General features: G+C 38.1%; 1 protein-coding gene across 3 annotated transcripts in view; it reads right to left on the reverse strand.

Annotated features, from left to right (window-relative positions):
• WASHC4 (WASH complex subunit 4) overlaps positions 1–22,123 on the reverse strand; it is a 56,621-nt gene that overhangs the window by 2,641 nt on the left and 31,857 nt on the right. For 2 of the 3 annotated variants that reach the window (XM_067536189.1, XM_067536188.1), the window contains exons 20-33: positions 21,584–21,700; positions 20,207–20,375; positions 19,539–19,693; positions 18,755–18,829; positions 18,556–18,660; positions 16,587–16,721; positions 15,644–15,752; positions 14,785–14,851; positions 13,389–13,475; positions 6,852–6,999; positions 5,372–5,468; positions 4,633–4,829; positions 3,664–3,760; positions 1,839–1,914 (exon numbers count right to left, since the gene is read on the reverse strand). In XM_067536189.1, the coding sequence (XP_067392290.1) occupies positions 1,847–1,914; positions 3,664–3,760; positions 4,633–4,829; positions 5,372–5,468; positions 6,852–6,999; positions 13,389–13,475; positions 14,785–14,851; positions 15,644–15,752; positions 16,587–16,721; positions 18,556–18,660; positions 18,755–18,829; positions 19,539–19,693; positions 20,207–20,375; positions 21,584–21,700 (1,626 nt within the window). In that variant the 3' untranslated portion in view covers positions 1,839–1,846. Of the gene's footprint in view, positions 1–1,838; positions 1,915–3,663; positions 3,761–4,632; positions 4,830–5,371; positions 5,469–6,851; positions 7,000–13,388; positions 13,476–14,784; positions 14,852–15,643; positions 15,753–16,586; positions 16,722–18,555; positions 18,661–18,754; positions 18,830–19,538; positions 19,694–20,206; positions 20,376–21,583; positions 21,701–22,123 lie in introns of those variants that run through there. The other variant, XR_010917657.1, reaches the window with a different exon arrangement.

Genomic DNA, 22,123 nt, shown 5'->3' on the forward strand with positions numbered 1-22,123 from the left:
TTTGAAACAGGGACATGTATATGCACATACAGGAACAGGGAAGTTAACAGCACTGATGAAAATGTCAGCTATTGGCCCGAACAAGTCAAACTAGGCACAAAAAATTACAAATTAATTTTGAAAGTCTCATATCAAAATAAAACAGCAATTCAGACATATACACATTAGGTTATAAAGCACTCTTCAAGGCCATCTCAGCAATTATGACGGATTGCAAATAAAGGATTTAATGAGCCAATTAATCAGTTTATGATGCTTCCGGGTCATGTTTTCAGCATTAGGGAAAAAAATTCCATGCCAATCTGGTCTGTTCATTTTCAGCAAAACGTCATTTGTACTGATTACTACATGAAGCACTGACTGACAGAGCGGGCAAATATCAGCTGTGTCACATTATATTAATCATATGTACATAATCAGTGATCAGCTTTGGAGTAATTTTGAAATATTTACAGAACAGCATCTTGCCCTATAATTAGGAGATGAGGCGGCTGGCAACTGTGTAAAATATACCAGAGGTGCCCAAAAAACTGCAAGTCACAGTTAAACTAACTGAAGTGTTTATTTAGCTCGCAAGGCGATGTTCTGGATGATTAAAACATAACAGTACCTTTTTACAGTTTGTGGTAACTGGCACTTAATTTTAAGCTAAGTCTAGCCATTTGCTTGAGTCAGGAATCTGGATAACTACTGTCTCACTCTTGCACAATCTACAAACCTGCAGTAAGCATGTGTTTCAGTTATACAGATTCTCACAGTGTACAGCAGCTTTTAGAGCCTGCAGTGCAATTGTTGTTGATTATAAAGCATGTAAGACTATGTTTGGACAAGACCAAGGGTGAAACGGATCTAAAAAAGGTAAGGAGATACAGACTTGAGGCTGAAACTTGTGCTAAGGTACTACAGCATTCATGAAATGCAAGTTCACTTAATATTCACAGACACCTGTTCTTACAGTGCCTGGTCACGAGAGGGAGCACTAACTCTAGTTTTCTCGTCTCTGAATTTCATTATTTTTGTATATGAAAGTCAGGCCGTCAGTGTAAACCTAACACAGTTTCATTAGCTTAGTTTTCCTTTTTCCCCTTCTTTGATATGAAAGAAGAAAAGAAAGGGAAAGTGAGCTACTAATCCCCCTTAGGTCAACTGATATGCCAGGGGATCAGTATCAATTAATAAAGGCTTTATGAGGTATGCTAACATTAATAAGGGTTTCTGTACTTGTGTATCAGTCTTAATATATACATTCACAGGGTGTGCTGAGTATTATTACAATGCAGTCTGTGACTACGGTATTAGGTGCAACATACGCTCTGGATATGATGCATTCCCAGCATCCAAATTATTTTTCAGACAATAGTTACTCTAAATGCAAATTATCTGTCTAATTGTTTTTCTTTGTTGAAGAGATCAGAATGCCCTGGTGCAAACCATGGAACAAAGGCCTACACATTTTTTGTTTTGTTTTTTTTAAAGTAATGTTTTGAAGTTAGGGATGCAAGAAAACATCTGAAATAAGTGAACTACTAATTTTGATCTGCACTTCTGTAACTTAAGATAACAGTTGTTCCTAAGTCAAGGTCTTATATGCTTAGTTTCAGCTCAGAGCAAAATGTTGTAGATAAATGTAAAACACCTGAAAAATAGGGGTTTTCCAAAGGAAATACGAACACAAACTTAGCTATAGCAGCCCAGTAGGTACTGCTACAGTATTGTACCATTTTCTATAGAGTTTAACACAGCAGGTAAATGAAATTTAGAGATTTTATCCCTACAAAGAGTTATTGGAAAGAACAGGATAATGAATAATTCTGATAGCTCATACAAATAATGCATACCAGCGATATCATTTCACAACAGGATCTGAAGGTGCAGCGCTGGACAGATCTACATTGCTTGTTTTAACAGGTTCTTCTACAGAAGAAAAAAAGACAATTAAAATCAGAAGTTAAAACTAATAGATATGTTATACCAAAAAAGGTAATTGTTTTTACCCAGACGTTGTAGAAAAATAAGCTTGCTGTATGCCATGAACATTCTCAGGTTCTGTTCTCTTGGCTGAGGTATTCTAATTGACCGGGCAGCAATAAGGCCCTGATTCTGCAAAGCACTTATATACACAACTTTGCTCATGAGGTTAGTCCCAGTCAATGGGACTACTCACATGAGAAAAATTACACACGTGCTTAACTGCTCTGCAAAATCAAGGTCTAAACACTGAAGGGAAAGCCTCTGATATTGCTTGGTTTACAGCATTTCAGTTTAGCATAAACTTTCAAGCCTTGACTACCGCAGAACACACTTTGCCACACAACTGGCAAGTTTATCATGACTATAAATACTTACCCTGACGTGTCTTTCATGACTGGTTGATTCAAAGTTACCACATTATTTGTCCTTTTCTATTAATTTTTTTTGTGTGTGTGGTAAAGTCTGCATAGTAATTTGAGCAACGCCACTGAGAATGAACAGAAATTTAAAAATACTCAAAAAACTAATGCTATTTCATCCTAAAAAATATATCCTTAAGTGAACTACCAACTTCCCTTGGGAGAAACAATAACGGATCCTTTTGGGACAGTCCCCTTGATCTGTTTACTTCCTTTGCGTTTCTGGCAGACTTACAGTGGCACATTTAATTTACATTTTTTTAAACAAAAAATTGTGTGTTTTTAGCCAAAAACTCAGCATGTGACAAGAACCTACCAGAACTACAGACAGGAAGTTTACATTGTATTACCTTTAAAAGAGGTATTTCTGGCCAAATGCTACTAGATCTGTTTTTAACTTCACCACATTTATCTGTGTGAGATTAGCTATACCAATTTTCCTAAATCCATTGTGACACAACCATACATCTAACTCACAATTCTTGTGAGCACTTTTCATTTTTTAAAGAGAGAGGCTTTCAGTCACCCATGCTAACTTTCCTTGTCCAAGAGAGACTATAGAAATTTGTGTGGTAGGATTATTCTCCTGGCACTGAATGACACCTACTGATATTAATTGGTCAATTCACATAAACTATGAATCAACAATATACTCTCTAAATCCTATATTAGAAGTTCAATTTCCAAGACAAAATACACTGGGAACATTTGCATGTTAAAAGTATAACACATTCAAGCCTTTATCTCCTTATATGTTGCCAACAATCTCTGTATGAGAGTTAAAAATAGTTCCTTAATCACAGCCACTGAAGAGCAAGCTAATAGCAACGATGGACTAATTCAAATCGAATACCTTCCAAGAGTTTATCATAAAGATGATGAAGGGGAGTTTACCATTATCAAACAGAGGGTGATTGGTGAGGGTGAGAATGATGCTACATTTAGCCCATATAAGTAATATTACTGCTTTTCTGCCCATCACTGGCTTTTTTGGTCAATAGTCCATATTAAAATTCACTCCACTCCAGATATCACCATCAGCTGTCCTTGACTCCTGAATCACCATTAGGTTCTGACAACATTATCTGGAGTGCATAGGAGTTCTGCTGAATCAGCTGAGAGTAAGAAGAATGTAGTTACAGAGGACAAGGAGAGAGCACCCCATGTTGCAGTCTTTGAGCAATACTGCACAAGAAACCATAAAATCTTAATCGGGTTCTCTCTGAAGACACAAGAATTTCAAAATCTGAAGAAGTTCTACATATTCACTAACCTCTCTCTTTCTTTTCCTGGTTTTCTTCTGCTGCCGTTTTGTCTGCTCTAAAAAATATTCTTGCACTGCTTAGCGAGAAATAAAGCAGTTCAAACTCCTAATTAAAAATATTTAAACAAGAAAGACTTTCAGTAAGCGGTGGTATATCAGAACTTATCTACACCACATATGGGTGGGATTTGCAACAGCATCTATGTGAAAGTCAATGGGATTTGTGCTTCTAAATCACTTAGGTGCTTTTGGAAATCCCTCTTTATACATTGTTCACATGTTGTTTGCAAAGCACTTAAACTTGCCAAAAGAACTTAATCTATTTTTAATGCACTAATATAATGTGTCACACGTGTTACCTCTAGATATATATATAATGTGTCACACGTGTTACCTCTATCTATTTGAATTACTGATTTTCCATGTTACTTTACAGATAAAAGGGGTGGTGCTACCTACATAAAGTAGAAAGAACTGTAATTTGTGTGTCTTGAAGTTAGAACTACTATGTTTCAAAAGATATTGAATAAGGCTTGCCTTTCCTCAGTTTGATAGCTGAGACAATATTCATCTGCACAATTCACAGAAATAATATCATCCAACAGTATGAACCGAGCTTCTTTGCATTCTCTACACACTGACATACAAGTCATCATATTGTTTATTGCTACGTAGCCCCATATTCCCTGCTCAAGTGAGCCATCTACTGTAGATTTCAAGCTCTTAGGGGCAAGGTATTTCTCTTTTAACACATTTTAAAGCACCAAGCACACTTACAGCATTATATATATATAATTAATACCACAAAGCTCATCCCTTCTATTGAGAGGAGGATTTTTTTTACGCTAGGCATCAGTAAATGGTCAAATGGTCTCTACAGATTCTTGATGGTGCTTTCTACAGGACTAATAACCAATTGAACCAAGACAAGCAAATGTGAAATTCAATACAAATCATGTAACTGGAACCATGATGTACCTGTAAACAAACATCCAGTCGCTTGTGGGTAAGATTCATAGTCTGTAGTAGCTTTTCATCCTGATTAGTTGATTGCACATTCTGTTGCTTAGCCACTGCTCTTATCTCCTTCACATACTTCTCCCTGACTGACTGGAACCAGTGAAGTGAGTCAAACTCCTGGTACTGATCCAAAAGCTTTAGAATGTAAGCCACACCTGCAGTCATTAACAAACCATTTACCAAAGTCAAAGGGCAAAATATGGACAAATGCAGGTCCATATTTTATGCACACACTCCTGAATATCCTCCAAAGTCAGTATTGGAACTATTCACTTTACATGCTACGTTACAATTAAGTCTGAACTGTGAAACTGTAATAAAAGTTTTACTTTATAAAACCATCACAACTAGATGTGCTTGTATGCATGCTCCCTTAAAAATAAAAATGTTGAAATAAACAAAATCACTAAAATACCCAACAAATGATGAAATAGACTTTTGTAAAATGTCACTGTTCTGTGGTAAAGTGTTGTCTATCCTAGCAGTGCATATAGAGAAGTGAGAGAACTACCTATACAACATTGAAGCTGAAAAGCAATAATCTATACAAGTCAGTCATGCTGAAATAAGAACAACTCAAATTTTAAAATTACAATTACTGGGCAATGTTAAACGTAAAAGTTATGGCAAATTATTATTTTGTAAAGTCTTGATCATGCCAACTGACTGGAAGGCTAGACAGTATGCTTAAACTTACCCATAGCAAAGCCATCATCAGTGAAAGCTGCTCCACCTTTGTTCTTTTTATTCAGCTTCTCTTTACAGCTAATTGAATGTTCTACAAAGTTGAGAGTCTGAAAAGAAGGAAAGGCAGTTATCCCAAAGAATGTCATCTCAGAGTAAGATTTGATAAAATAATAGGTAGTCACACTTGCAATTTTGTCAGTTGTAAAATATAATTACATCCAAAACCTAAGTTAGATTCTGAATCCCTGACTTGTATGGGTTTTGGATGGACAGCACATCTCTTTCCTAGGCTTTTGGGGAGACAGTCAACTGAGGACTGGAGGGGGAAGATTTTGTACAATATAGTTAATTATGAAAGGTATAATTTTCATTATAATTGCTGGTGATGTCAATTGTTTCATATTATATAATTATTTAAAAAGTGTTTAATATAAGGGACATAGAACAAAAATACAGAGCAGGTGTCCAATGGAGGTTTTAATAAAGCTAAATAACTTTTCTTAAATCTAATCCAAAAGTGTAAGATGTGTTTTGAAAGCTCACTAAAGACAGTATTTTAAACTAGGATCGAATTACTCAATTTTGTTTAGAAGGTCACACTTGACAGTGTCATGCAATTCTATTACTCTGTTTAGATGGAGCTACTCTTTCATATCATTGTAGCACTACTGCGCACTGGATGGGTCTTAATCGGCTACTAATGCACTCACTGTGAGGCATGTGGTCAAAGGCCAATTCTCTTCAACCACCCAGGAGTCAAACCAAAAGATTATTAATACACACCACAGAGTGGCATATACATTAAAGTGTAAATGTTTAAGAAGATATTTAATGCAGCTTTCTGAAATGCACTCATCTCTGAAAAACAGCTGAAATATATACGGAGAAGGAGCGAAATTTTTCCCTACTAGTTTGAATATATTCATTATTTAGCCTTTCCTTGGATTATGTGGCCTTTCCCTCATTTCTATCCCCCAAGATGCCACCTCCTCTTTCACAATCGCAGCTGGAGGTTCAGTCACCTTCAGCTAATTTTCTATTATAAAAGCTAGCCCTGCTGAAGTCAGTGGGGCTCTGCATGGAAGCAAAGATCATCCCAACGAGATCCAACTGCAGGATGAGGGCCTTAGTTAATACACTAGAATATGGAGTTAAAAGTGGTTGACGGTTCCCAAGCTACTGCTAAATAGGCACTTTTGGGGAAGAGGCAGTTTAATATAATTGCTTTTTCTCCTTTCACCTGCTATTCCAGATGCATCTTTTCTCTGCCCCTTTAAGATTCCTCCATTGACTTACTTTACAATGGATGAAAAGATTTTTAAAGTTACTCTTCCAGTGAAGAGGTCCCAGCTGCACACTGTTGGGAGTTACTGCTTAAGTCTACTTGAATAGTCTACTATGCATGTACTTATGATGCATAAAATTAAACCACAAATCTCATCTAATAAATTAAAAATTCACATCAACATATGTGGCAAAAAAATACTAACCAGTGGGGGAACAATAATGTAAAAGTTGCGCAGATGCATGTTCTTTGGACTGCGGAATTCAGGAGCAAACACGTCGACAAGCATTTTGAAGTACTCTGTCCCTTCTGCAGAATTACGTGTGAGATCAGTGAGGACAGAATCCAACTGCCTGCAAAAAATGAGAAAATATCTGTCTTAATCACTTTTTGTTGCATAGCTATTCTTCTCATTCATCACTAATAGTTAGTACTCCATCTATGGAATTTGGAGGCAGTCCAGTGTTTATTGCTAGAGGCTACTGGAGCAAACCCAGCCCTTCAGTACAGGCCACCAGAAGAGTTGTTCTAACATTGCAGAAATACTCCAGCAATTGATTATTAGCCTTAAGACAACTTGGTATAATGTATTAAATAACCTTAAGACAACTATATGTCTAAGTCTCCCTTTAGACAAAAATTCCATTTTGTATTTTGGTAATTTACCAGATGCCAGGGTGGCCGAATGAGGAGAGAAACTGCTAACAGAAAGAAAATTATTAGGTAAGAAATTTCTCATTCTGTTTCACAACGTCTCTTCTAATTCATCACTAATGGGAAGTATCCAGCAGTGAATCTCAGAAGGGGATGGGGGGTGGAGAATATACAGAGTTTATTATTATTACATTAGAATAAAAGGCAGGAAGGGAAGGGTTCCCCACCGTATAAGGCAAGGAATTATGTAGAAACCAACCCAGAAGCACCTTTCTGCCAAATGCAACCTCTGCAGATGAATAGAAACTTACTTTGCAAATCTTCCTCAGCTGAGACTCCTACACATTTTTCCCAATGCTCCTAGAGACTTCTGTGAATAGTTTCCCAGATTCCTAGCATGCCAACTAGTGCAGGATTCTAATATCTTGCCTGCAGGACCTTGGCATTTTGGATAGACCTAGCTGAACAGGGTACAATTTGCTTTTGTGCTCCATATGCTTAAGATACATCTTTAGAGTGCTAGGAATGGCCATGTATGCCAAAAACTTCTAAAGGGATGCTAAGGATTAGAACAAAATGGGGGGAGAACAAATTCCAAAACCTACCTATTGGAAGTAATGACAACTAGAAAGGCTAGCCACAGGATTGTGTAATCTGTCATTGATTAGTCTTGGCATCTGATGATACTCAAATGGAGAATCTGGTGTGCCTACATATGGAACACCACTAGTGCTGATTCCCATGTTTCTCATTCTGTTGCACATTCTGGTGCTTGGTTGTAGGATTTAAATAAACCATTCTGGAGAAACTAATGTAGCTGAGATCACTGGAACTTTATGATTATTATTACATTTGTATCCAGATAGCATCTAGAGATCAGATCTACATGGTGTCAACCACTGCACAAACTAACAGGCAGTCCCTGCCTCAAAAAGCTTTCTGTTTCCCGTCACATCAGAAATGTAAATTTGACTAAATCAATTAATTAAATTCCCTGGTTGAGTTCTCTCTGGATACCAAAATACATCAGAGGCTAATGAAGAATCCATGCTGAACTACATTTCTCTTCCAATATCCAGGCTGTTATATCTAGGTTTTGCAGTTTTGAATGAAAAAGACCCTCTTTTTAGAGGCCTGGTCATCAGGTGCAATGTGGGTTCCTTGGCTAACTAGCAAATCCAAAGCGTCTTCTGGGCCAGTGGATGACTTCAGTTCTCCCTTTCTTCTGTAGCTTATACATGAGTTGTCTTGAAAAGTAGCAGATTCTTCTCTGCCCAAGACATCATTTCCAATTGCTATGGAGACCCTTTGATCTCTGGTTTCTCCCTGGTTTTGGATGGGATATAAACACTCATGCCTCAATCATAAGCAAATCTCTATCTCTTACAAGAAGTAGGAGGGGACTTCTCCTGTGACCATAATTGTTTAGTATGTGGTTTCTTGCACCTTCTACTGAAGCAGCTGGTACCTGGCCACTGGCATAGGATTTAATGGGCCACTGGTCAGATACCATATGGCCATATTTATTTTGCTGGGAGGGAAATTGAGGGTTTTTTTGGTTCACCATGAATATAGCTGTCAAAGTGAACTAAAAGGATGAGTGATCTGAGATCCCCTGAAAGATAAATTTCCAGAGCTTCCTTCCATAGTGAGTATGCAAGGATCTAGAGTGAAAATTGGATTGGCTTTCAGCATGTTGTTGGTGCTCACCTGCTCACAAAGGGACATTCGAAGGCGATCTGAAGACACCTGATTTTGCATTGTATTAAGTACCATATTCTCAGAAGAAATTTCTGCAGGAGCATTTTAAGAAACCCAGGAGATGAAGCAATTGTGTGACACCAGCAATTCTAGCCACTAGAGAGAACTGGCTACAGATGACCACAGCCAAGAAATGACTGATGCAATGAAGTTTTGGATCTTTGTAAATCATTATCATGATTGTTTACTTATCACCAGTGCCAGGCCTGCTTTGACCTTTGGGTGAACAATTCTCTGCATCAGATTCAATGCTCTTCCAGATTTTGAACAGCTGTCAAGTATGAATCTTTTCCAGCAATGGTCAGTTGGCATGTTGTCTAGGTGAATAATTTGTGATGGGTGCCTTGCTATGACTACTACCAACCAAACAAGACTGTGGACGCAGACTGTGTATCAGAAGGAAATGTCTTGTATGAGAACGGTGAGCTCTCACACACAAATGCTCTTTTTGTCTTTGTCATGCTGAGGATTTTGTTGGTTTGGAGGAAAATTTTGAGGATCGCCTTTAACCGGGCGTCCCTCTCCTTTTGGGTCCTCGGTTTAAAGGACCTGCAAATTTTACATTTTTCTTTCCTGTATTGCTCTCCGAGGCATCGGAGGCAATGATCATGAGGGTCACTGACAGAGAAGGCTTTTGCACATTGAGTGCAGGCTTTAAAGCCTGTGGAGCCAGGCATGGCTCCACTCTAGCCCCTAAGGGCACTAACTACCTTAACTAACTGTTAACTATTCTATTCAAAAACAAAAAACTCTAACAATAAAGGCTAACACTAAGGGATGCTACTTGCGTTTGAGTGCAAGAGGCAGACGTTCCGTGTGACCGTCACAGGCGGAAAGAAGGAACTGAGGGGCTGCAGGGTCAACAGCGCCCTATGTACCACGGCATGAGCGTGGTACTCCAGGGGGCGCCGGAGCTGACCCTACGGGGCTAGCTAAGGGAAAAAAGTTCCAGGGATCTGTGCATGGGGCGCGCACACACCTATACTGGAATGGATATGAGCAATCACTCGAAGATAGAACCCTTGGTGTGGGTAGTAACCAATGGATTGCTATACTAGCTTTCAGAGGTGAAGGTTGAGGCCTTTCTGCTATCTCAGCTGGTAATTTCTCTGATGTTTCCCCAAAACTCCTCATCTGTAATTTTGGAGGCACAATATATACATTCAGAATAACTGATTGTTATTCATGGGTTTAACAGGGCTTCCAAGTAACCACCAAGTTAGAAGCATTACTTTTGTCACAACCACCACAAAAAGTTTGACCAGGACAAAGCCAGTGATGTCTCACTCCAAGCAGGATCATATCACTAGACAATGAGCTACTTGCTTGCCACCAAGTAGACTTTCCTTACTAAGTATCTGAAAAACCTTTGGTCTCAATGGCTGGATCTGAGGCTTTGAAATTGCTGTGCTATGGGTCTTTGGAAGGAATTCCTCTTCTGAAGTGTGGAACTACTGCTGCACCAACCTTAGGGTCCCAAAACTTACATATAAACAAAGACATTTCATAACATTTTACTTTAACATTTGGTTTTAATCAGAAGTCCATCCTCATTTGGATCTTAAGATGGCTTCATAGGAGTCATCTACAGAAAACAATCTATTTAATAATGCTTAAAAGGGAAGATACTTTAGAGTACCTTGTAAGTCACTGGCATCCTGGCCTGGAAAAGTCCTGCAGGTTGGTTTTGTTTGGTTGGGATTTTTTTGGTTTTATTTTGATTGTTTTTCAGAAATGCGTGTATGGTACTTCCCCTGGCAGTTTACAGGGGGAGGTGGAATGCTATTTATCCTGGCCTGAGGACCACTCAACCAATGAGGGGTGCTGGTACAAATACCTTGATTGTAAAAGTAATTTGTTAGATGTCTGCCTGAAAGGCCATCTGCATGCTCCCCGAGGCTGGCTAGCTCCCAAGTAAGTGTGGTAGGACCAGCCTAGTACCACTCACGGCTTTATTCAGTAATGCAGGATCATTTTGAACATGGGAAGGGATTTCTCACCTACCCCTCTGTAATACCATGCAGCTTCATGGGGAGCAGAATCCTCATATGCCTCTGTTCTGGTCCCAGGCTGCCTGAAGTGCTCCTTACACTTTGACGAGGAGCCAGGCAGAGGGGGAGGAAGGGGAAGAGAAGGGGAGAGAGAGAACCCCTTTCCATGGCAGAGCAAGGTTTTATGACAAGGATAAGAAGGCACAATTCCCATTCTGTGCTGCCTGAAATCTGCACCACTTTCCCTGGCTGTGAGTGAGGGTCCTCGGGCTGAAATTCCCACTACACAGCATTCTGAAGGAGAGCTTCCTGGTTATGACAGGCTTCTTTTCAGGGCCAGACATGCTGCAGGTTGGGAGAGGGGCAGTGAGCTTGATACAGAATACCAAGAGACTCTGTGTAGGAGAAAAGCCCCAGCAAACGCTCCTTCAGAGAAGAGGGTGGAAGTCAAAGGAGAGGGAGTTTGACCCAGTTTTCACCCCAATTGCTCATTAACAATACTAATTGCTACCTTGCAAAGGTGACACTAGCTTTTGGCTTCTGGGGTTCCAGAATCTCAGGGTTGCAAGATCTACCCCTAAGTATCACTTTTGGATCCTTTCAGGAGGTTTTCCCCCTTCCCTCTGGTCTACTGGGGGACTTACCGCACAAGCTGGTTGGATAGCATCTTCTTCATCCTTATACTCTCTGCATTGGAGTTGCAGCTCCTGAGATGTGAGGACCTGACATGACGGTCCAGTCTGAGCCCTGTGCCCTGGCAGAGAACAGGCAGGGCATAATTTGCCCTCTGAAGAGCCTGTAAAAGCTGCCTCACATAGAAAACACTGCTTAAATTTAGCCTGGTGTTTGCAGGACAGTCCTGCGAGGCCTGAATGGGAGCAAAGGTGTCCTGGAGAGGAGCATGCTACCGTGGTGGTTGAAACCACCTCACTGTCATATACTCAATCCAGAGGAGGAAGAGAAGGAAGATAAATTGCTACTGCATGAAAACGAATAAAAATTGAAATTATAAAACAAAATGCTCAGGGGGAACCGAACCACCAACTTGTTCCATCACTGGAGACAGAAAATCTAGAGGCCTGTGCTGAAGGGCCGGGTTTAGTCCTGGAGCCTCCAGCAGCAACATTGGACTGCCTCCAAATTCCAAAAGGTCTGGGACATTAACCATTACTGATGAATGAGGAAAGAAGCTGTGTCACAGAAAATCATACTATACCCTTTTTAAAAAGTAAGAATTATGGGAACACATTTTCTAGAGATTCACTCCAAGCAAGGACACTCCCTTCAACCACAAACATGCAGAGTGAAAGCAAGTGCAAAGTTTTACTAGTTTACATCTCAAATCAGAAAGCACATAGCAACGAATTAAGCCAGACCTGTACAGCAAGCGAGACTGCACTAAAGGTTGTGGAACTCTATGTATGGCAACACGGTAAAACTCTCCTCAACCTCAAAACAACCCTCTTGTTGAACTCTGAATCGTCACCTGGATGAAGTGACAGCAAATCTAGTATTTGCTCTCAGCAGAAATGATAAAAAAAGCTCATGTTTTGTTAACTGGACCTATAACCAGCTAACAGATGAGCAGAATATAGCTATATCCATAGACTTACATCAAGAAGGGACCTATTTTAGCAGCAGGTAAGAGTATGTGCTATACAGCAGCAGGTTTGCTTGTCTCCCTTCAGTAGCCCTAAAAAGGGCAGTTTAAGATTCAGTTTTAAGACAGGCTTCACACGATGACTATCAAAAAGTTTTGACAACTCAGATATTCCCTTCACACACTGCTGACCACACTCTGATGCCTCTAAATGAGGAAGGAAAACCAACAAATATCTAAGCTTGAATCACTTAAAATATGTGTCAGTGTTCAGAACACTTTTTAGCAAGAGTGATACAGAAGATCACCACAGCTATTGTTATTCTCTGCATGACAGAATGCTTTTGACAAGAACCTAATACAGTAAAAAACTGGTTTTCTCCTACACATTTCACCAGTATGTTCCAAATGGAAAGTGCTTATTTTCCTCCATTCCTTCCACTACACCAGCCAAGGCTGTCTGTCATATGTTGATTTCACCAGAGTCCTCAATGATATCTAAACAGGCCTTGGAATAGGATTAGTGAAGTGGGTTTGTTTTTAAAGTCTTAGAAATGTCATTTTCTGTCTAGCATCTCTAAAGCAATAGTTCCTATTGTTTCTGCTTAAAGATATTTTAATTTAATGTTATCTTTTGTAAAGCATTTGAATATTTTAAATAAGAAAGGCACCAAACACAAGTTTAAAAAGTAACTAAGATGTTTGCCTCCCCATATCTCAAAACACGTCGGGTTACCTTGCTGCTTTTTGTGTTTCTTCTGAGAGTCCTTCTTCTTTCACTAGTTCTTCAAAATTAACAATATCTTCAAGATCAGGAACAAACCTGTGTAATTATTGTGTGTTAGGTTTACATTCAACTGTGGTTTACTCATTGATGAATCAATTAAGTTAAATTATAAATAAATTACACAATGAACCACCCTTGCTTTAAGGCTCTGACATTGCTCTGTTTACATCTCCCATCTCTCTCACACCCAGGATCTGATAATTCCACTTTTAGCCATGTTGCCTGCCTATCTTTCTTCCACAAGATTCTCTGCACTCTCTTCCATTCTGCCGTTATGCCTGCAGAATCCTCTCTAATCCAATATGCCACACAAACTCACACTCCTCCAAAAGTATCTTTCAACCATGATCTACACTTCCACACCATCCAGATAAAATCACAGCTAACAAAACAAGAGAAAACATGCTGAACACCTTGAGAAAACAGCCAGTCTCATAATACTGCACATAAACCACCCACTGCCCTCATCTGATGCAATCTCTTTTTGTGGTGTATCATATGGTATAGCACCTGCCTTGTAATCGTTGCAGGGCACAAACTGTGTCCTGTTCTATGTACAGTATGGCACTATATGCAATGTTACATAATCATCTTGGCCTTTAAGAGCTCACCTATGTAATGTGCTATACTATATAAAAGGTTATGATTTTTGTAGTTAAAGGAACTCGTTAGTCAATTTTGCAATGTAAGGATTCTGAACTAGTTTGAAGGACAAGGGATACAATTCCTTTGTATCCTTATACAATGTCCTTAACACACAGTATCAGACACTTTTCAAAACTAAATCATTCTCTAAATGGAAAGGAGTGAGTTAACTGTGTATGTAAACTCTTAAGGGCAGGGAGAATGTCTTTACTTGTTTCCTTAGAATGCACAACAATCTTATGGAGGCTCAAAAATGTTCAATACATTGGACTCCGGGCTTATTATAATTTAAGTTAGCTCCCTTCTCTTGGCTCTCATTGCAAGTCCTACAGGTGTGTCTTTTGCTATTTGAGGCAGTGACTATCTCATTTGTACAGTGCCTAGACTATAGCCTGAACTATTTTATTAAGTGCACAATCCTTCAAGGAGCTAGGTGCCTTAGCTCCCATTGACATGAATGGGAGCCAAATGCCAAATAATGTGCTGCCTTGTCTTTTGTTCCTCACTGTAGGACTTCTCCTCCTAAAGATTCAATGGTATTCTGGAAAATGCCATACTTATCATAATACTCTTTGCACCTCTGAGTCAAATGATGCATATATGAAAAGAAACAGACCTTCCTAAGGGAATATTAGTATGAATGGGCAGCACAGGGATGTAAACATATTAGTAGCAGCATGAAATACATTCATGTGGGTACCTAATTGCACTACTACAGCAGTGAAGTCCACCAGATCTTATCATTCGCACATAGCCCATTGCATTGCCTTTAAAAATAAGAAAAACAGGAACATACATCAGTTAGATGTTTACATGTACACATTTCAAAATATCTACTAATTCTGAAAAACAAGGTAGCCATAATGGTTTTACTAAAGAAATATTCTGAATCTATTTACATAGAGAAAAAATTGAGATGCTTTAGAGTTTAATGGCACAAAGTCCAACTAGAGGAACAAAACATGAGCCATGACTGGCTTCATCTAGGGAGATTATGCACAAATGCACTATATTTTTTAACTCCTTAACTAAGGACCAAATCCTGCAATCACTTACTGCTGAGCATAAGATACAGTTGGTAGGAAGTGTTTGTAAGATCAGACTCTAGATGCCTATACCATTGGTGGCATCAGTGTGTCAAAAGAATTACTACAACTAGTCAATCAAATGTAACTATTATAATATATGCATGCATTTGTATTTCATTCAAAACACTTTTTGAAGTATCTAAGTTTAAGAGTACTTCTGACTTGGTGGGAAAGATACTCAACCTGGATGAACGTTGTCTCAGCCAAACAAATGAAAATTGAACCCAAAGCAAATTAAAAAAAACATTCATGCACGCTCTAGATAAAGTCTTATATTAAAACATTCAGAACCCATTTTTGTATAATTAGGTAAAACTCCATTTACTTCAATGGAAGTGAATCTGCTTATATCAGGCTTGAATTTGGGCCTCAAACTTAAAATATAGGTAAAACAAGCTGTTTAGTTATAGGATTACAAAGACCTTTGCCAATAAAATATTTTACCATATTTTTAGATACAGTGATGTATACCTATCTGACTTATGAGCTGCCTGAATTGATCAAGGTAACTTTGTCCATCAGGTGTTATTCCAAGCTTTCTGATGCCCCGGTTGAACTTCTCTGCTCTCTCAAAGGGATACTAGAGAAACATTTTTTGTAAAAATATTAATCTTTGAAGAATCTGCTTGACCTTTCATGTCAACACCATTTTACCTTCTATCACCAGCCTACAAACATCCACACACATTTCTTGTTTTATCTTTGAAAGGGTAATCCTGTCTGTGCATAGTAGTTTGTGAAAGTGTCATTTGGTCAGGTGTGCAAATTGCAAAAAGGAATAGATCTGTTACTGCTATATAAATCAGACAGCACTTTTCCTATAAGAGTAAACTTCATACAAAGAAGTTAATAGTACATTTTTATTCCAAACACTAAGCCCCAAATTTTTCAGAATTAGATGTACAGTAGTGGGAGATGAGAATTAAGCACAAGGCCTTGAGAGAGAGGGATAGCTACTGTACATATATATTGAGTTTCTGTATTAATCTCAACAGTAATCTCTATTACAAAGTAAACAGGAACATTTATTGTAACTTTGGTAAATTTGATTTGGATTGGAGGTTTAGGACAACGCTGGACTACATCAGCACCAAACATCATTATCAGATTAACAAGAAAATATATGTATCCCACCCTATAATACCAAAGAACTCCATGTTGTGTCTGCTGATGAGTACCTTCTAGTGTTCTGTGAGCAACTAGAATCAGATAAGCCAGTCTCAATACAGGAATTTGTACACAATGCAAAACTGTATTTTGATAGACCAGAAGGTGCCACTTGTTTATAAACATATAATTTTCCTTTTATTTAAAAAATGACATTTGTAGTTTAGTGCAGATCAGCTTTTGAATGCAAGGCAGCACTGTTTTTAATCAAGTTACTTTTTAACCAAGAACTCCACATGTAGTGTACCTTATGATCATTTTGATCCTTGACTTCCCTGAAGAATCGCATATCTTTGATCAATCTGGATTTGATATGTTCATCATACATGAATTGGCTAAAGATATAGAACTTTTTCCTCAGAAACTGGTAAGTGAAATTAACCTAGAGTAAAATTAAAAATTCAGAATTAGAAAAACCCTTTCAAATTAACATACTTCTCTAGTGATTATCATTCAGTAGCTTTTCGAAGCTTTTATTCCATATTACGATGTAATTTTTGTAGGGGGAAGGTTCAACACAGCCTGCCTCGTTTTGTGGATCTCAAAGAGATTCAACCTGAATCTCTCTAAAGAAAGGTAAATCTTCTGTTGGAAGGTTTAATTTTCTTTAGCAAGGCTGATGAGGCGACAAAGGGAACCTGTAATATAGGCTGATCTTTTAAAGTCCACGACTAGCATAGGAACTATCTCTGGCGTATCCAACTGCTGTTCCTCTGAAACAATAAAAATATTCCAGATGGAAGAGGGGCCATAGTGAAGTTTATTGAATGGCTGCTTTCACTCTAGAAAATTCTGTAGCTAAGATTAAATGCAGAGTTTCATTATAACCTTCACACTTTCTTTTCATTTGCTCAAAATGTTCTAAAATATTGTCCCCTGTGGAATTACCCTGCCCCCGCCCTTCTCCCCCCCCAAGCCATGGTTCATTCCCTGGTTTGTATGGACAATCTAGCCCAAAGTCAGAAGTGAATAAGGCAGGATGAGTCCACCTGACCAGGAAGCACTATGATTTGCAAGATAACTTCTCTCTCAGTCACTGATATCTCTGAGACCAGCAACTCCAATATGAGAGGAACACATTATTAGCACCATGCTTGTGAGAGCAAGCACTTCCCTGCAATGCCACAAAGAGTAAAAACCCTCATTTCTAATCATTTTCACTTTGTATGTGGTGCCTTAGAGAAAGTGCTTGTCCTTTAATATGCAATGCTCATCAAGTTCCTATGTTGCACTGGCTTGGTAGGAAGAAGAATGGGACAGAAAGAGAGAGAGGGATAAACAGATAGCGCGAAACTGAATGGCAGTCCAAAATTTTATAATATTTTGGTTAGCTTGATTTTTCAGTCAAACTTTAACACTACAGCAAGTTTTTTAATTACTTCTATTATAATAAATATGTAATATGCAATAAACAGATTAAATTCTGGTTGCAACAAACATCTGCAAAGCTTTAGTAGACTTAATAAACACAGTATTATTATTTACAGTGTATCGATGGCATTCATCTTTACCTCCATCCTTACTCCAAAGATCACTACAATCATTCTGTTTAGAAACCCAAAGCTATCTAATAACCCTTGCCATAGAACAGTGGCTAGATTCAAAGCAAGAAGGAAGTAGTAAAAGTCAATGACAAATCTCAGCCAAAGTATAGCGAAATAAACATTTCACAGAAAGCCACTTAAAAAAAATGACCTTGCATTTCCCAAATTCTAAAAGGTAGAAAATGGCAACTTAACTATGTAAGTTGACTTAGTAGACATCAGCATCACATTGCGCCTGATCCAACTTAAATTAAATTCTATAGAAACACCTTCCTACCCAAACTTTAACAAGTACTGATATATGACACTCTAATTACAGGGGCCTTTATTTAAAAATTAAAAGTGTTGTAAACATACTACCTCTGTTTGATAACATTTATTTTCATCTGTAGGGCAATTCAGAGGCCCTCCAGGATATTTCTAAACATGTTGTCAGCTGTGATCTTTGCAAAAAGATCTGACTTTATATAGTAACTACCAGTTGTATAACTCATAAGAGACTTTTGACATTTGACTGTTTGGTGCTTTAGGACTACTGTGTTATATTCAATACAAAAAAATTACGTTAGTACAATACTAAAAACTGCACAATTAAAAACAAAGATCAGGGAATGCTGGAGTTCAGACACTGTTCTGTACATATTAAAAAGAAACAGTCCAGAAAATACTTACTGTTGTGTTCATGATTCCTGTGCCGTGAGTTCGAATTGAATTAGCAATGTGCCGGATATTGATAGTGTTCAAATGCTTATTATTGCTAGTTCTCTCAATGAAAATCTGCAAAGAAAAGATCATCATTCATCCCATATCAAAACTAAAGCCTACAAAAATCAGGTATGAACTACCCAGAGAAGTACAGAATACACCTCACCTGATTATTGAGATTGTAGAGGTAGCGAGATACAAAAACATGAATATTTCTCATGATTTCCAAAACATCCAGACCCTGAAACAATATAATCCATTAAGGATTTTTACTATAACAGCCTCCTGGGAGTCATTCAAATGTATTCAAAGTAATTGCTAATTGTGCAAATTAATTACCTGAAAGTGTTTTTGAAAGCAGACTAAAGTAATTAGTTATGTATGAAAAGCATCACTTTTCCTTTCAATTTTGTGAAATATCTTTGCAACTTATTCTGAGACATTTTGAGGCCTAGATTTATTATATGGTTTGTTTGGGGTTTTTTAAGATTTAAAAAGTCAGTTTCATATTGAAATTCAATTTTTTGCTTGTATCTTTAAACTTTTTTGAAAATTAAGGTTCTTTAGTCCTGTCTAGCGAGTGAAAAACAAAAAGGGAGAAATTGAACCATTGTCTCAGCTTCCAAATAAAAATGTAAAAGCCTCTATATTCAAGGTTCACAAATTAATAGCTACTTTAAAAAAAAAATAAAATAAAAGCATTTACTGTTAATTACACAGTTTCACTGCTCAAGACGAAGAAGTATGGGTCTCGGAATCAGAAGTTTTACCTGGGTTATGCCACAGACTTATTAGTCTTTGGTAAATCGTCTAGGCCAAAATTTTAGAAAATGGCTTCTAATTTTGGGTTCCTCAGTTTCTGTAACTCATCAATGCCTTGAATAATTATCTAACACTTCCAGAATAAAGTGGCACATACAATACCCAGACATACACCTCACATACTGTACCTGTTCTAAAGTCTGACTGGGAAGATGTGCTTCTGTCATAGTTAAGCCATAGCGCTGAGTTGCTAAGTTTCTCATTTCACTGTATGTGGCCCAGTCATGAAGAGCTACAGTTGTTAGGTTGTAGAAGGTCTTGTCTAAGTAGTGTGTCACATAAACTGTAAAATCAATAATAAAGCATGGACTAAACTATTAACTCCAGCTCTTAAATTGCTGGAGAACAGCATTGAAACAAAAAAAGGAAAATCCATCAATCACTGCAAACATGGCACTGAAAACTGGGTTCTTTCCAAGAAAAGGCCGTGTAACAATAGCCCTAGTGGAGTCACCTGCGGGAACTGAACCCAGAACCTCTAGATCTAAAAGCCATGAGTCAATACTGCTTGAGCTGAAGGACCAAGCCCACTAGCTCAGAAGCAACAGACTTCTAAGCATCTATATGTAGGCTAGCCATTAGAGGTGGTAAAGAGCCATAAAGTTAGTAACTATGGATTATACTTCCAATGCCACTTTTGCATATCGAAGCTACCAGTAGGTGCAACTGAGATCACAGAAACCTGGAAAGGAAATAGTTAAGCAAAAAGAAAATAAAGGAATACCAGACGGGTTATCAGATAAACAAAAGAGATGTAGAGAAGTATGGAAAGAAAAGTATATTAAATGCAACCTACCTTTGATGTCAATGAACCGATTGAAAAATCGAATTGGGTTCAGAGAGAAAAAGTGGGCCAGATCCTTCATTCCAACTCTGAAGGGATTTCTGTCATCGAGCTTTAAGTGTGTGTGTACAGAAAGGCGTAGATCCTTTTCTATTTCTTTACACAATTTGTCCAGCAAGTGCTATTCAAGGAAGTGGCAGAAATGATGCTAAGTGTCCATTCAAAAATCCTATTTTAATAGAGATGAAATTTGCCTACAAGAGCAAGAAGGCTGATGACGACACTAGTGACTGTGACTACACCTTAGAAATAGGTGAACCTGCAGCAGGAAGTCTTTGTTTGAGAATTTCAGAGAGTTCCAGGGACTAAGCCTCTAATTTGCACTCGCAAAAGAAGCCATGTTGATGTCCTCCTCAAACTGAGGACTACAGTACATGGATAACTACCTGTTTTTAGGGATAAGAAGAGATGCCCAACTTCTAAATGGACAATGTCAGTTCTGGGACACTCATTTACAGTGACTAATCAGGAGTGTTTAAAATGTTCTGAGGCCAAGTAAGTCTCCCACAATTTGTTACACCAATGTGGTTCCTACCTAGATTTAAGCAGGAGCCCGTCCACTTCTCACAAACACCCCACCCTCCCATCCCTTCCTTTGGCCATTCAAACTAATTTAAAAACCCATTTGGCTTCAATCAAATTCAAGCCATACTTGTTACAAAAGCTCAGATGAGACCAACAATACGTGACGGACAGGGTGGTTGCAAGCCGCCAAAGCCTGTTTGCAATCATGGGTTGAGAACCCCTGGTTTATATAATGAGTCTATAAAAGATGTGCTTTACTAAGAAGGGTGTAATTCATTTCCAGTAAGACTTTATGTATTTTAGCAAAATCTTCAATATATTTTGTCTGAGATTTTCTCTAGAATCCCAGAGTAGGCTACATATGTTGTGGGACTGGACAAAGAGGAAGAATGGTCCAGGGGTTAAATCACTAGCCAAGGATTTGGGAGATCTGAGTTCAATTCCCTGCTCTGCCACAGATTTCCTGTGTGACCTTGGTCAGGTCACTTAGTCTCTCTGTGCTTCAGTATCTGTACAATGGGAGACAATAGCCTTTCTCTAACTCACAAGAGTACTGTAAGGATTGATATATTAAAGATTGTGAGTTACTCAGATACTATAGTAACGAGGCCATAAATACCTGAGCACCAAAAATGAACATTTTCTCACCTATCACCATACTTCATAGCATTCTCAAAGACTTCTATATATGTTTTATATAAAATCCTAAATTTCAGTCAATAAAAGCTGACTAATACACAATTAAAATAAATTGTGATCATTAGACCCCCCCCCATACAGTAAACCCCGAACACGTGCAATTACCTCATTTAAAACTTCCATGATTTCTTTGTCATAGCACTCCAGAAGTACCTCATAGGACTCCAAGTGTCTTGAATGCATCATAGCAGGTACACAGTCCCGTAAAGCACTAAACATGTACTAAAAAAACAGAAAGAAACTAATATGCAAAACCATAAGACAGATGTGTCAAACATCTCAAGATATCTAGCAAACATAAGCTAAAATGATCCCAACTGAAACAGTTTAAAATCTTAAATCGAAAGAACAAGGATCACTTTTTATTTCACATGAATAATCACCACAATATTGTAAAACCTAATATAGCTTTTAACTTTAAAAAAAAAAAAAAAACCAACCTAAATGATTGGAAGACTGATATCCTGTTTTGGATTCAATTATTCTAAACCAATTAAGGGAAGAATGTTAAATAAGCCAATTTGAATTGTTTATCTGTTGTTGCCGCCCTCCCCCGTCTGCCTCTCCCAAATAATTAGATTAACTAACAAATATTCAGTTCTAGCCTTTTGTAAGCCCATTACTTAAAATACTGATTAAACATAG

Source organism: Emydura macquarii, unplaced genomic scaffold, assembly GCF_026122565.2.
Source record: "Emydura macquarii macquarii isolate MOO-44397 ecotype Brisbane River unplaced genomic scaffold, CSIRO-AGI_Emac_v2 contig_3530, whole genome shotgun sequence".
Lineage (NCBI taxonomy): Eukaryota > Metazoa > Chordata > Testudines > Chelidae > Emydura > Emydura macquarii.